The sequence below is a fragment of the Tiliqua scincoides genome, chromosome 3 (assembly GCF_035046505.1).
Source record: "Tiliqua scincoides isolate rTilSci1 chromosome 3, rTilSci1.hap2, whole genome shotgun sequence".
Taxonomy (NCBI): Eukaryota; Metazoa; Chordata; class Lepidosauria; order Squamata; family Scincidae; genus Tiliqua; species Tiliqua scincoides.
Window position 1 is genome coordinate 239,459,341 of NC_089823.1, and position 16,027 is coordinate 239,475,367.

At 46.5% G+C, this 16,027-nt stretch overlaps 1 protein-coding gene across 5 annotated transcripts in view; it reads left to right on the forward strand.

Moving 5' to 3' along the window:
* Window positions 1–16,027, forward strand: part of LPP (LIM domain containing preferred translocation partner in lipoma) — a 313,546-nt gene that overhangs the window by 112,198 nt on the left and 185,321 nt on the right. For all 5 annotated transcript variants that reach the window (XM_066619985.1, XM_066619987.1, XM_066619989.1 and 2 more), the window contains one exon: window positions 8,805–9,005. In XM_066619985.1, coding sequence (XP_066476082.1) covers window positions 8,813–9,005 — 193 coding nt within the window. In that variant the 5' untranslated portion in view covers window positions 8,805–8,812. The remainder of the gene's footprint in view (window positions 1–8,804; window positions 9,006–16,027) is intronic.

Here is a 16,027-nt window from a genome sequence, read left to right on the forward strand (position 1 = left end):
AGGGTTGTTGTAAGGATTACATCAAGCTAATATGTGTCTTGCATACTTAGAAAGTGCCACACAAATGTCAAGTTCAGGTTGGCCCCCGTTTCCACAGAAGTCCTGTTCTGAGGGCACCACAGATTCAGGGGATGCCTGTGTGTACAGCAGCCTGCCCGTGCCCTGTGTGTGCCCATTGCTGTACCTTTGTTTCATGTAGAAGCACATGAAGAAACTTTCAAGAAGGTGAGCCATCAGTGGGGCAAAAGATTGCACCCTCCCTCTGTTTTGCTCTGAACAATGGATGCAGCACCTCACTTGGAGCATGACTGGGGTATATTCTGGTGAGACAAGCAGTCCTCCACATCTAGTCTGCACCACCTCAGTCTGTAGACTCATAAATGTAAATTGATGCAGGAAAGTCTGCGGTCACATAATTCTTCCATACTGAAGTGGTATAGTTTCAGCAGTGGCTATACAGGGTTCTGATTCTTTTTCTATTTGGTTTTGTGTGGTTCAACTCTGTCTTAGCCACAGAAAATTAAACTACAGCTAGTTGTATCAAGAGGAGGCTGGGCTTGGTTGGTATGGTTGTGACCTCTTCCCAGAGTGAGCTAACTCTTCTTGCATGCCAAAACTCATTCCTTAAGGCATCTGATTTCCTCTTTGGTAGTGTCACCGATTTAAGAGTGTGGAGGTTGTAAGTGAGCATGAGGAAGAAGATCTCTGTTTTGTGGCTTTTGCTGTTGCAGTAGCATAAAATTCTTCTTAAAATTATTCTAGTATTGTTGACATTATTCCACCCAGTCAGTTAACCATTGTGTTTTCACTGGTCAAATTCCAAACCACAATCTTTGTCAGAATAATACAATAAAACTAAAACAGTTTCATAAGCATCAAGGCTCCTAAATGAGATGCAGAAACTCTTTTGACAAGTATCTCAAGTTTCTCCTTGTTTGTTTATTCATTTATTGTATAATTTATACATTTATTAGTGACTTTTCAGTTGAATAAGTTCTCATATCTCAAAGCAACTTACACAAATAAGAACAAGATACATGTGTTACACATACATATTAATCAACAGGAATCAATTTATTTGGTGAAGCAGCTTCATGGTGTGACCTCTGGTAGGTCTGTCTCATTGGGGGCCAACAGCAGTCTCTCTGTGTGTGAGATCACATGATAGAAAGACAGAATACACATTTAAAATAGATAAATAGGTCACCATCATGATTGTTTATGTCACTCAGGCATGTTAATGTCAGTGGCCACCGGCTGATATGCCTATAAAGGGGATTAGACCCATTGGAGGAGGAGGAGGAGCGTAGGTGACTGTTAAGTCATAACAGTTCAATGTGACTTCCATGCTCAGAGGCCTCGGAGTACCACTTATGGGGGGGACTGCTGATGGACAGTAACAGGGGAGGGCTGCTTCCTTGATCCCTATTCCCTGCTTCTAAGGAGTGCTGACCTGACCACTGTGGGGAGCTAGATGTTGGACTTGCCAGGTCTGTGGCCTGAGTTGTCACAGCTTACCTTGTGTAAGGGATGCTACTATCAAGTTAAGAAGCAACTTCTGCTGCTGGGTCACTGCCTGTAAAAAGAAGAGGTGGGAGTGGAGAAAGTTTAGCATTTGTACTGCGAGCGAGGCTAAGTGAAAATACCCTTGACTATGGTGGGGCTCAAGCCTGTGCTGAATAGGAATCCATCTAATTTGGTGTTGTATTATGGCTCATTTTTGGTAAATGTGCACTTATATTTTCCTGCACATGCTCCTTCGTTATGCCTCTTCCTTGCTCTCTCTAATTTTTGTGTTAATAGTCTCACTCTTGATGGTGAAAAAATGTGGCCTGATTAATCTCATTTGGGTGGCCAGTGGTAACCTTGAGCCACTGGTATTTGTGCTGTCCTGCTTTTTTGGGGGCTGAAAGGTAACTTTTTCCCCCCAGGTAAATGTGAGCAAAGGGAAATTGAAAGCACCCTCTCTTCACAGTCTGTTTTAATGGGCTTTGGTTTAATGCTCTGTGTTGAATTGTGGCCCCTGCATTTAGAGTTTGCTGGGGAAAACCGCAAAGAAGTTTCTGCTGAGAGGAGGGGGTGCCAGGGTCCCACTACCAGAATCCCCCTTGGCCTGGAGCTGTGATCCTGCTGGGCTGTGCAGTGGTGCTCCTTGAGAAGAGCCATTCAGAACTGCTCATCCTTCCAAGCAGGCACTGCTGGATGGAACTGTCAGCTGAGAGGAACGCAAAAGGCGGCAGTGCACAGAGTATCTTTCAAAGCAGAGGCTCAGACCCGAAGAAGAGACACAGGGCAGTTTGCAAACCTCACTGCTGAAATCATCCTGGCTCAGGAAGACAAACAGTCTTTTCAAGGCCCCACAGCAGGGACTCTCGCTTGCTACAAAACCACCGTAAATTGTTTGGGGAGAAAATGAACCAAACAGCAAAATTGCCTCTCCTAATATGGATAAAAAGGGAAGAAGCAGCCCTGCTGTGCCAGAAAGGATTTGCATCTCCAAATGGCAATATGGACTGGATTGGTGTGGGTTTTTTTTTTTTGTTTTTTTCCATTTGTTTTTGCCATCTGCTCGTGTCTTTGCAAATGCAGTTACAAATTGTTTTTTTCCACACCAGTTCTGTGGATATCAGCAGGGTTGGGCCACAAGCAGCCGAGCCCACAGTGAGCTAAATGTTGCATGTAGCCGTGACTGGGAGCAGAATATGCTGAAGCTCCAGGATTGATCCAGAGGAGAGCCAATGAGATGCAGAGTCAGTGGCACACTGGGGAGAACTGGGGTATCTGTCTGTCGGGGGGTGGTGCTAGGGGCTGGGGGGGAACACAGAGAGACAGGCACAAGATTAGGGCATTACATGACCAAGTTGAGAGTTCTGGCTACTCTCCAGGAAAGACTCAGGCCCAACCTGGAAGTAGGCAAGCCAGGCCAGGAAGAACCAGCAGGACACATGTGGAGCTTTTGAAATTAATGAACGGCCCCTTGTCTTTCCTCCTATAATTTGAGCACTGCATGTGGGAGTAGTGAATTGAGTGGATCTCCACAACTCAGGAAATCCAGTACCAAACATCCACCCAGCTTGGAGTCCTGTCTCTGAGAATGACTAGCCAGAGGCCTCCTGAAGAGAGCAGGTCAAGAGACTGAGCTGTAAATCAGAACTTCCCCATTTCAGATATTGCCTCTGCCACAAACCTACTTGGTGGCCTTGGGCAAACCTTCCTGCCTGCACAGGTTTCTCCAAAACAGCATCAGGATAATGCGTATATAGCATTTTGTGCACTCAGAACATGCTACACATATGTTAAGTGTAAATAATCCCAAGCAAAGCATAATGGGGATGGCATTGTCCTGATATTTCAAGGGATATGGCCTCCAAATGTATTGTTCTTGGCAAATCTGCACCCATTGTGTTTATCTAACCTTTTAAAATGCTGACTTTTGCATCCCCAACCAAATACTGAAGGGCCATCCCAGTCCAGCATCTTGTTTCCAACAGTAGCCAACCAGTTGGGTCTGGGAAACCCATCTGTCTCTCCACACTGGTGGTGTAGCTGGGGGGGGCGGAGCACCCAGTCTGGCAGGGATTGGGCAAGCGACCCCTCCCTTTGGAGCCATTCCCAGCGTGGGGAGCAAAATGGAACTGTACAGCTGCATTTTGCTCCTCCTGCTGACAATGGCTCTGAAGGGAGGGGCCTCTTGCCTGCCACGCTGATGCTCCCTGCCAGACTGGGTGCTCCACCCCCTCCAGCTATGCCACCGCTCCACACCAAGTACCATTTTGTAACCATTCTGTGTAACTGTGTCAGTATCCTCAGATGCCCTCTTTTCAAAGCACCTATTTTCAACCAGTGTGCCACAGCACATTGGTGTGCTGCAAAAGGTCCACAGGTATGTCTCGGGAATTTGGAGTTTGCCGCGTTGTTCAGTATTGCTGAAAAACTCTTCCGTGTTCTGCAGCTCTGTTTCTAGGCTACTGTCTGTAGTAACAAATTGTCTGTCCATCTTCCTCTGTTGGCAGAGCCAGCAGAGGAACAGTTGCCCTGGAAACAGAGCTGCAGAACCCAGAAGAGTCTCCCAGAAGCTGGAAGAGAGATCCCGAGAGGTGAAGAGCATAGAGAAGACCCCAGAAGTCAGTGCCATCAGAAGAAAAATGTTGACAATCACTGTTTTAAAGTAAAAGCTCCAAAACTTGGGCCATTCCCTCATCCCACTAAACCATCAGCAAGAAATGTGTTGGGCCATTCCAGGAGCATCCCATGCTTCCGGGCAGTGGGCACCCCACCACCTCCATCGGGCACAGCCAGTATGAATGGTGGTGGATCAGCAGAGCAGGGCACCTCTGGGAAGATGTTTGGGTTTCTTTTTGCCTCGCCCTCTCTGATGAAATATTGAGACCACTCAAGGCTTCCAGTTATGGACTTGCTACATGAAACAGCAAACGCCTCAGTCCGCCACCTTCCCCAAATTGGGTTTCACACCCAAGTCTCAGTCTGCTCTTTCTGCATTAAGAAAACAGAGTTCAGCAACAGGCTCCAACAGAGCACTTCCCTAAGCAGCAAGACCCTTGCAACCGCAGCGAGTTTTCCCATCAAAGGAACGTGTTCCCCACCCAGGGTTTTGCTTTCCAGTCTGGTCTGGTTGCTTCCTAAAACATAAGTTTCATTTCTGTATCCTCCTTCACTTCTAGAAACTGAATCCCCACAGTTCCTGCGCTGTGGCACTGGAGCAGAGAGAGACAAAGGGAGGCCCAGTCTAGGAATCCCTGCTCCAGCATGCTAGGGAATGCTTGATTGGAGTGGAAATGGGTGGCGATGAACTGCTTACTCCTGGGTGTAAGTGGGGAGAAGAAGTGTGCACATTTCTAATTGTCAGTTCTTGCTGCTATCCTAGTGCAGTCAGATGAGTGGTTGCCAGGTTCTGCTCAGGGCTGAATCCATGCTGAGGCAGCCAGAGATTTCCTTACAGGCATGCGCAGTCAGGTTTGATTGTATCTTGTGAGAAATCCAGCGAGCAGCCAGTGGATCTTGAACTAGTGAAGTGAGGCTGGGCCCACCCAGCTCTTGCTGAAGGAGCAAATTACTGGGGAACCAGGCACACCAGCTGCTTATAGCAGTAGGCCAGGGTGGATCTGGTGATACTCCTTGACTGCTCTGGAAGCTGCTGGGTCAGGCCTGCTTGCCAGTTGCAAGCCACATCTTCAGCTGCACTGGAGTTATATCTGGTGCAGGGGCGGTTCACACATCCATGGACAACACTTGCCTTCTCAGCACTTGCTTACTCAGCATTTGGTGATTCAAAGCTAAATGTGTGGCCGACTCTGCTGCATTTGAGTTGACGTGGGTGATATAAAAACCCTCTCTGTGATGCTTGATCTGTGACGCTCATTCACCCATGTAGGCAGGCTGACCAGGCACCCTCTTTTTCCAGGACACGTCCTCTTTTTAGCCTCGTGTCCTAGAAAAAAACTTAAATGTCCTCCTTTTCCCTGTGAGTGGAGCCCTCCAGCAGCTCATAGACTTCTTGCAATTAATATATCATATGTAATATACAGGTTGAACCTCATTATTCCTGTAGGTTCCATTCCAAGCACTGATGTGGATGGCAAAAACCGCACTGTAGCAAATCAATTTTAAAAACAAAGTTTCTTTGCTCCAGTGATTTAAAAACAGCCTTGCTGACCTTTACGATGTAAGATAAGAGACTTTAAGAAGAAAATCCATCAATCAGTTGTCCTCCAAGCGGCTTCACTCAGCCCCTCCCTTCACCAATGCAAAGTGAATCATCTTCTTTCACATGCTCAGGGGGAAGGGAGGGGTCCGCTGGAGAGAGAAGGATTGTCAACCAGCTGCCCCCCCTCTCTCATTAAGGAGGCTGTTGTTAAAGGACTGTTCAGTTGTTTAAACTGATTTTTAAGGGGTGCATTTTCCCCTTCTCCAGGGATCAGCATATTCCTTCTCATTTGCAGTGGCCATTCGTGTTGAGTCAAATCCGTGTATAAAAAATTCATGTATAAATAGGCTGGACCTGTAGTTTTCAATTTAATAATGAGTAACATAGTGTTTAAATTAACCATATGAAATCAATGAACGAGTGTTTTTAGCTTTTATTTTGTCACGTTCTACATTTTTCTTGGGTGTCCTACATTTTGGAGTGCCTTGCCCTCTTGTGGCTATGACATCTGATCACCCTGCATGCAGGTCATCACCTGATGATCCAGATGATCCAGAGATCTAGAGATGATCACACTTGTGAATCAGTTTTGTTTCTTGTTTCTAGAAAGAAGGATACAGCAGGCAAAACTCAATTGCTGGCACAAGTCCACATTGACATGGGAAGGTGGATCAGGGAAGGGGCTTGGGATTTGGCATACACCATTGCCAATCCTGCCCCTCCTGGCCTCGATCTGCCCTTCTCTCTGCCCTGTCACTGCCCCATTCTATCCACCCCTCCTTCGTTCTGCCATCCCTGCCCCTTTCAGTCCCCTACCCACCTCCTTCCAACTCTCTGCACAAGATTACCTGCACCAGCAGGTGCCCGTGGGACACCAGTGCATGGGAGACCACTGTGGCCTCCCTGCTGTGGACCAGCTGTGCTCATCAGCAACACCCATAAAGCAGTCTTTGCCTCTGCAATAGTAGTTACACCAGTGGAGGAGGAGGGTAGGATTGGGGCAGCAGACTCAAAATGAGAAAGCAATCTACATGACCCCACATGAGAACCCACCTCGAACCACCTTCTTATAACGGTAGTTGGGGCTGAGGAAGAGAATTATGAAGACTATTTAAGTATTATATAAGTAAATGGTTCCCTGCCCCCGAAGGGCTCACAATCTAAGAGAGATGCAGAAGAGGCCGCAGCAACATCCGCTAGAAAAGATACTGTGCTGGGGTGGTAAAGGCTGATTGCTCCCTCCCTCATTAAAGGAGAGGCAGGAACAGGCTGGAGACTAGAGCAGGGAAGGGTGTGTTGAGACTCCGAAGGGGGCAGTATTGGCCGCAGCAGCTTCTCTAATATCCTGTCCTGCTTTCCTGGTCCTGGTCCACCTACCTGGCTCCACTAGGACTTGCATTGCAAGCTGGTGCAGATCTGAGTAGACCCATCTAGGCAGGCTTGCCCCAGGGCATGGGAACCAACGTTACCTTATCTCAAGGAAGCCTCCAAAACCTGAAACCTCCTCCTGGAATGCAGCATGTGCCTTGTTGGCGTGGATCCAACTGTTAGATTATAATTTTGATTGTTTGTTTTGTTTTTCTGGTAAGATACTTATCCAGGGAATGCTTGTAGAATGTGATTTATGAATCTTTCAAGTTATTTTTGAAATGAATAAAAGTTATGAAATTAATAGCCATGGGGTTGTTGCTCTCCCACGCAGAGTCAGACCACTGCTCCTTTGAGCTCGGTACTGTCAGCACAGACCGGCAGTGGGCTTCCAGGTTTGAGGCAGGGATTCTTTTCTGACCTTTCCCCAGATCCAGGGTGGTTCTTGCCCAGTGCGTGAAGGCGTTTCTTATTGCCCACCCCAGTTATTCTTATTTTTGAAGTAGCAGGGTAGTTGTAGTGCTTTGCTGATCATTGAAAAGATTTTGAGTGCTACTATTATTAATCTGTCTGTCTGTTGCACGGAGGCCGACTTTTCTCCATCAAAGTGCACTGGGCTTTTAATATTCCTTCATAATGTGAGGTATTCATTGTGGCCGTTAACAACAGCCATATTCTTAAAATCAACTGCAAGGAGAGCTTTTAGCAGAGAGTCAATAGCAAGCAGAGGACATGAGGAACAGGGCCCTTTTGGTTGTGACACCGTTACTCTGGAACGCCTGGAGAGATCCTGGCGGTTCCATCACTATATGCTGCCTGCCAGTGCCTGTGAAAAAGCCTTGCTCAGTTTTGCCCATGTTCTTTGTAGCCAGTGGTGTAGGGAACTCAAAGCAGCTAGCAGCACAGTACTTCAAACAGGGGCGTAGCTAGAGGGGGTACAGAGCACTAAGTTTTGCAGTGAGCCTAACCACAGTGTGCAAGGGGCGCTCCCCCCCCCCTTCAAAGCCATTCCAGGCAGAGAGAGCAAAATGGAAGTGTACTCCCAGAAGCCTCCCTGGGACACTCCCAGAAGGCATACGCCTTCATTTTGCTTCCCTTGAATGGCCCCAAAGGGGAGGGCAAAGGGCCCCCTGCATGTTGCAGTGAGGCTCCCAGCAAAATTTAGTGCTCTGTACCCCCTAGCCTAGCTACGCCACTGTTTGTAGCACTGTGCTGCTAGCTGCTTTGAGTTCCCTGTGGAAGGAAAGTGGAAATTTGTAAAACAAATTAACTGTGTTTTTTTAAAAAATGCTACATGTAGGACCTCTGGTCTCTACAGAATTAACATCAATTTAATTTTATATAAGCCATGTAAGATCTCCACAATTCACTCAATTAATATCAGCAAATGTTTTCATCAGCTTTTGAGTATCCTCCATAGATTGGACCACAAATTTATCTTGGTTAGGCAGTGAATTCAATTTTAGTGTGATCTGCAGCATGAGTTATTCCTCTTATCAGATTCAAAAGAAATGTCTCCTAAAGAATGATGAAATAAATAGTGACACAAATCCCCTACTGTGGAGGTACCACAAATGTTTGTTAATTGTCCCAAATGTCAAGGGTGGGGATAAGTTGATTATATGTGCATGTATGTGTATGTATAAAAATAAATCATCTTGGACCCTAGCTTGAGGCTTACTTCTCCCCTTGCATTCCCCCCTCCCACTTCTTCTGCACCCAAGCAATGTGCCTTGATGACACTATGTTTTTGCTTGTCTCTTTCCTTAAGCTGGAGCGATGTCACATCCATCATGGCTGCCGCCAAAGAACTCCAGTGAGCCTGTTGGTCATGTGACTGCGAGGATGGAGACTACGCACTCTTTTGGGACCCCCAGTATCTCCATATCCACTCAACAGACACCAAAGAAGTTTGCTCCAGTTGTAGCCCCCAAACCGAAATATAATCCCTACCGGCAGCCAGAAGGTGATGGTAAGGAATAGCCTGCTACTCATGCATCGTTGTTGGAATAATGGTTGTCCTGATGGGTAGTTGTCCTGTTTCAAGAAAAAAAGAAAAATCTGAACTCTTCACCACAGTAACTCAAACTCAGAACCCGGAATAGATGATTAACCTGTGCAGATCTTTACACATTTGTGTAATTCTTTGGGGGCACACCTGCTTCCCAACATAGCGCTGAGGAAAAAGGGCGTTTGAGGCTGAATGTAACTGTTATGAACACATGGTTTATTGAGGGTGTTATTTGCAATAGCAGGAAAGGGAGAAAATTACCATAATACAAAAGGAAATTGACTGGGGCTGCTCTGTAAAGTGAAAGCAAGGGGAATGCAGTGTCTGCAGGGGAATTGGGGAGGGGAATGTCTCTGTGGCTCAGCATATGTGCAGAGTTTTGCATCTCTTGGGATTTCAGAAGATGATTTTGGGTGCAGATCTGCAAGCAGTGTACTGGAGGTTGTTCCCTGCTCACTCAACCCCCTGATTCATCTCTGTAGCATTCAGGAAAGGAGGGTCCAAGGAGGAGATCATTTTCCTTGTTATTTGGAGTTCTTGCTGAATTGATCAAGAGGACCAGTTCCAAGAGAGCTTGTAGGAAGTTACCTGTCCTGGTCTGCTGAGGTCTGGTGGCCTATGGGGGAACTCCAGCACAAGGTCAAGGCCTTTGGCCATTTCAGCCCCAAAGCCAAGGATAGATCCAGCGTGTGTATGCCTGGGTCTTAGTTCAAGCAGGCACTTGATTCTTGTGAAGGTGACATTAGGGGGAAAGTGGCTGGGCACTGTGCACAGGGCATATGAATCTGGAGGGCGCGTTTTCTTTCCCATGTGCTAAATGGAGAGGTCTGCTCTATGTGCCAGGGGTGGCCAAGTGCAAGGTCCAAGGACTGGAGTCACTGTGTGGATCTGGGCAGCTTCCAGTTATTTCATCTCTGAGTCCTGCATTCCTAGATGAAACAAACAATCTTGACTGGGGCAGAGATGAGCTTATGAGGGCAGTTGGGGAAGGTTGAAGAGTTGGCTAAGTGGTCCAAAGAACAGTGGCGGAGGTTCTGGTTTAGCAGCCCAGGGCACCCATTTCAGGTTGGGGCAAGAGGTGCCCACTTCCACTTGGTTCTTGAAGTGAAGCTTCTTTGATTCTGTTTCAGACAGACAGAGGTTCAACTTGGCTTTTTTACATTACGGTGAGGAGGCTACTCTTCTCTCATGTTGTACAAGGTCTCTGCTTTAGCCAAGCTCCTGTGGGAGTTAATTCCAGGAGAAAAATACTGGGGTGAAGCTAGGATGTTGAGCAATGAAATGGAAAGTATAGAAAGATAGCCAGGATTAGCCCCAATCCCTTTCTTGCATGGTCATTTTGCTAAAAGCTATGGAGGGAGTTGAAAAGGACCTGGTGGAAGGAGGGTGAGGTTTGGCCTTAGCATGGATGATATCATGTGCCTCTTCTAAGCTGTGGTGTTATTCTATAAGATGCACTGAAATTTTCCTCCTCCAATCAAAATATAATGCACTTTAAAACAGAAAGCTATTTAACTCAAGTCTGTAAGTACTCCTGATATGAGAAATCTGGCTTCTTAAACACACACACACACACACACACACACACACACACACACACACACACACACACACACACACGTATCCAGAACGATTCCCCCTCCCCACAGATATACAGTGTCATCCTCTACAGGTAGTATGTTTTTTGTGTAACTTGTATCCCAGTTGTTGGGTGAACAAAGTGCTGTATTTGTCACCTGCCTCTTGCTCCTGGGCTCTTGCTGGCTTGACCACACAGGCTGAGTCTACTTCCAAACTGGAGGTAGTGACCGGAATTCCACTCTGCCCTTCACGACTGGTATGCCTGAATGGGCTTTGCAGTGCTGTCTGCAGTCTGGTTCTGAAACGTCCTGTTTACCTTCTTGGGGTTTTTATAGGAAAGTGGAGAAAAAGTGAGCAAGGAAGATCCATCTCTTTGTACTAAGTGCATCAGGAGTGAACTGGCTTCAGTACTGCATGGTCTCTAGTGCTGTACTAGAATCCCTGTGGTTGCCCTTTGTGTCAGGAGTTTATAAAGCAAAGATGCATACTTGGGATCAGTTGCCACAATGCAGCCCAATCCTATCCCTCTCCCACAAGTGCAGTAATGCCAAAATGGCTACCACTGCATCCTGCAGGGAAGGGATAGGCGTGGAGGCCTCCTCTGGGTAAGGGAACATTCGTTTCCTTATCTGTGGGAAACTGTCTGTGGCTCAGAGGGGCTAACAAAATCACTGGTGCAGGTCTGCATGGACCTGGACCACAGGATTGGGGCCAGAGTTAGGATTTGGTGGATGCTGCCAAACCCACCCACCTGGACCCAACTCTGCATGCTGTCAGTCTGTCAGACTTTTACAACTGTTGTAAGGCAGTTAGTTCTTGCAGAACACTGGCTCCACCTGTGCTAAAACCCAATAGGATTGGGCTGTAAGGCACACATTAACTTGAGTTTCTATGCTCAAGCTTGTCATCAGTATTGACAGTAGTAGTTGGTGGAGCAGCTTCCTTCCTGGCCACCGGAACTTCCTTCTTTTCCCCAGAAGCCCACTCAGAACAACTGTCCAAGATGACAGGGTGACTTTCTCAGGGGAGCTCCTGGGAAATTAAAATGATACCAGGAGGAATAACTGTCCCCACAGCCCAAATCTCTCCTCTGTAATCCCCCCCCATGCTCTTTTGCCCCCTGCAAATGGATTGGCAAGATGCACAGGGCGGGGGAATTTGGCACAGCTCTGTACACCCCACATTTGGCTATAAACGTTCAAGCTGGGTTGTAAAAATGAAACTGTAAAACAAGAGAAATGTAACATAAACCTAGAAAACAAAGGCTAAATAGAAAACAAGAGCAGTTAAATGTCACTTAAAAAGAGAGCAGTTCCTAAAAGCAATGCAGGCGCCTCTCTGAATCATACCAGCTCCACCTTGCGCAACGTCCTTATAAGAATCCTGCGATGTGCTGCACGGGGTGGGGGGATGGGTCCATCAAAAATTGGCCATTCGACCCTCTCGTACACTGTAATCGCCTGTTTCGCCCTGTTCCAGAAGTTTGAAAGCCAGTTTCAGAAGTGAGAGCTGGCAAACCTTTAGAGAACTGCTGCACCAGTCCTGGGTCTCCAGATTGCATCTGATTGAGCAGGACAGTGATCTTCTTCACCTATTTGAGCAGTGATCTTCTTCACCTATTTACCAGCTATTTTCAACCAGACCCAGACCATGAATGTTTTTCCTTTCCAACCTTCTCTTCCTGTCTCAAGCTCAGCCAAAGCCTCTGGGCCAGCACAAACCGAACAGCTAACTTTTGTGGGCCACCTCACAACTCACTCCCCTCTCTCCAGGAAAGCAGCTCTGGCTCTCTTGCCCTGCTTCCTTTCTTGGGTTGAGGCTACTTTTACCACATCTGTTCTTCTTGAACAATTGATAGCCTTCCATTTGTGCATTCCAGTCATGGGAGTCATTCCACCAGGTTTCGGCTATTCCTATCAAGTCAAATTTACCTTCACTTGCTAGAATTTCCAGCTCATCTTGTTTATTTCCCATACTTCATGCATTTGTATATATGCAACTTAAGTGCTGGAGGTTATGACTCAATGTCCCTTCTCCTTCTTTAGTTAGGCTAGACCTCTTCAAATATTGCCTAGTTACAGAGGTGTCCTGAGGGTCCCCATCTGGAGTGCTTACCTGTGAAATAAGCTTCTAGTGACAGCTCCAACCCCCTCCTCATTCATTTTAAAGCCCTCCTGATCAGGTTTACCATGCTTTTGCTGAAAACATTCTTCCCCTTTGTTTTTATTTCCCCTTTTCCTCCTCACCTCCCTCATCTTTTCCCCCTCAAACTATACAGCTGGGCTGGATCTCTGCACCTGAACCACTTTTCTGCTCATATGCATGTATTAAGAAGAGCCCTGATGGATTAGGCCATAGGCCCATCTAGTCCAGCTTCCTGTATCTCACAGCGGCCCACCAAATGCCCCAGGGAACACACCAGATAACAAGAGACCTCATCCTGGTGCCCTCCCTTGCATCTGGCATTCTGACATAGTCCATTTCTAAAATCAGGAGGTTGCACATACCCATCATGGCATACCCATAATGAATTTTTCCTCCAGAAACTTGTCCAATCCCCTTTTAAAGGCATCTAGGCCAGATGCCATCACCAAATGCTGTGGCAAGGAGTTCCACAGACCAACCACAAGCTGAGTAAAGAAATATTTTCTTTTGTCTGTCCTAACCCACCCAACACTCAATTTTAGTGGATGTCCCCTGGTTCTGGTATTATGTGAGAGTGTAAAGAGCATCTCCCTATCCACTCTGTCCATCCCCTGCATAATTTCCTGCATAAGGAAAGGAACATGGAACTTCTAATCTTTGCTTCTCTACTCTATGAGCCTTATAGTAGGAGATAGATATGTTTGGCACAGGGAGCTTACTCATGGTCTTGCCTCCACGATTGCACAATGTAGCCCACACAGCTTAATACCACAAGCCCCCTGTTCCCTCTCTGGTGGCTTCACTCACCATTTACTGGAATATATTGCAGTGGGGGGCTGAATAAAGAGCGGAGCTTCCTCATTAATGTTTTGCAGTCTTGAAGATGTGATGGGCTCCATTGATTTCTGCCTAATGACATCCATTCCCCTACCAGTACACCAGCAAATGAAACCAGCTGTGATCCGAAGGTGGTTGTAATGACATAATGCCAGAATCCATCTGGGCCTCAGGGTAAACCTGAATAACGCCTGGTACATCTGGTACAGGTGCCATATTTTAGATCCATACCCAACCAAAGGTGGAAAACATGTGCTTCAACTTTGTATTTGGTCCTGTGCACACACTCTGTTCTTATTAATGGCTGTAGCTCCATTGATGGAAGGGTAGAATGCAGCACTCAAGATGTGGGGAGCAGATAACTTCTTTGACCCAACAAAGCCTGACAAGGTGTTTAAAAACTTGAAACAGGACCAGCCTTGACCATCCTCATGAGTGAGTAGAACTGCCAGCAATGTTTACCTTTCTTAGGCTTGGAAAGAAGCCACTGAATGTGCACCTCACAGATGAACATTGGAAATACTTGACTACTTCTTTGACTCCCTGCTGAATTAAGTGGAGATATTAATATTTTCACCAAATTGCAGGAGGGAGAGAGGGAAGGAGCAGTAGCTCTGAGAAGGCCTGGTGGGTGTCTGACAGCAACTCAGTGCAAAAGACCATCCTGTCCCCAGTGTCTTTGGGGGGGGGGGGCTGCCATTAGCATTGCTTTTGCTCAGGCTGGATTGTGATTTACAGTGGGGGAAGAGGGCTATGGAGTCTTGCAAGCCTCCCTGCCTGCAAAGGGCAGCGTTTGGACTGGGTGGGTCGTATTCAAATTGGTTCAAACGTAAACCACTTGATTTCTCTGCCTTGTGGGAAATGGCATGTATCAGAGCTGATCCAGTGCCATTTGGAACCATGGGAAGCCCACCCATCACTGCATGTTAGTTTGCTAATGACAGAAGGTGGGATTCCTGGCAGGAAGCAATGCTCCCTTGGAGACAGTGAGAGCCGGGGTTACCTCCTAGGAGTGTCCCTTGAAGTTTTTTGGGTCTTTGATAGTAACACTTGAAGAGCCAAACTGAGTTTTGGAATGAGCCAGTGGTTCTTGCACATTACGAAGGACAGGTGTCTGAAAGGTTGAATGGATGTAGTTGGTGGCTGAACCGTCTTTAGAGATGACTTCTTAAGTGAGCAGCTGTGAGCTGTGCCTCTGGGCTTCCCACCCCACATGGCCCTTGCTCCATTGAGTTCTCTGCAAAGCAGCTCCCTTGAATGGACAGACATTTGCCAAGGATTCATCACACTTGGCAGGAAAAAAAGCTAAGACTAGTGCCCATCGGGTGTGCTTCTCAGTAGGTCACCACAGGCCATGTTGGACAACAGAATCTATCAACAGTTTTAATTGCCTTCTGATACTGTTGCAAGTTAAAAAAAATGTTCATAAGTGTTTGAACCAATGACTACTGGTGAGTACTTTTTGTGTCCATCATGGCCTTTAACTTTAAGAAGGGACAGGGACTCTCTTCCTCTACTTTTGCCTGTTTCGGTCTTCTCTTCTTTTCTGATACATTTTAGAATGCCAGAAGGGTCCTGCTAGCTCAAGCCAAGGTCCAGGTAGTCCAGCATTCAGCTTCCCACAGTGGCTGCCAGACGCTTCCAGGAAGCTCATGACTTGGGCGAGGGACAGACCGTGAAGGCCGCCACCTCTCCCTGCTGTATGTACCTGACATGTGCTAGTCAGAGGCATGCTACCTCTGTCTCATGAAGGTTGCATTTAGCTATCAGGTCTAATAGCTGTTGACACACCTCTCCTCTGTCAGTGCTGCCTTAATCCTCCAGTGCTTCCTTGCTGCTGAGAAAGCTCAGGGTGCTTCGCATTTAGAAGTCAGATGCATAATCTCTTTAAAGTCATCTAAGCTAGTGGACATCAGCACAGAAGATGCTATATTTAATGTTTCCACATTGCCACTTCCACAGTGCAGTGTCCATCTGTGCAGTGTCCTGTTTCTGAACTACGAGAGATTAATTTGGGCATTAGAAACTATATAGGGGTGGAAAGGGAAATTAAAAACCCTAACATACTTGATAATGGAATGAAATCATGTTTTTCAGAACAGCAATTGCCAGAACATCTCTCATCAGCTATATTAAACATGTTTTGAAAAAGATAAAGGTTGCTGCATCTATATTTACCCACGGTGTTTGTGCTTAATGAAGGTATACCATTCTAGCAAAAAAAAAAAAAAAAAAAAGTAATAATAAATTTTAATGTCAGAAATCAACAGCTCACTCTAAGCCATTTAGATAAACAGAAAGAGCTAGTTTTGTTTTTCTTCTCTTTCTCCCTCTTTTAAAGAAAAATTGTATCTCTCCTCTGCCCCAGCATGAACATGTTCAGTGGGGTTGCACTAGAATTTTATAAATCTTTGGGTGCA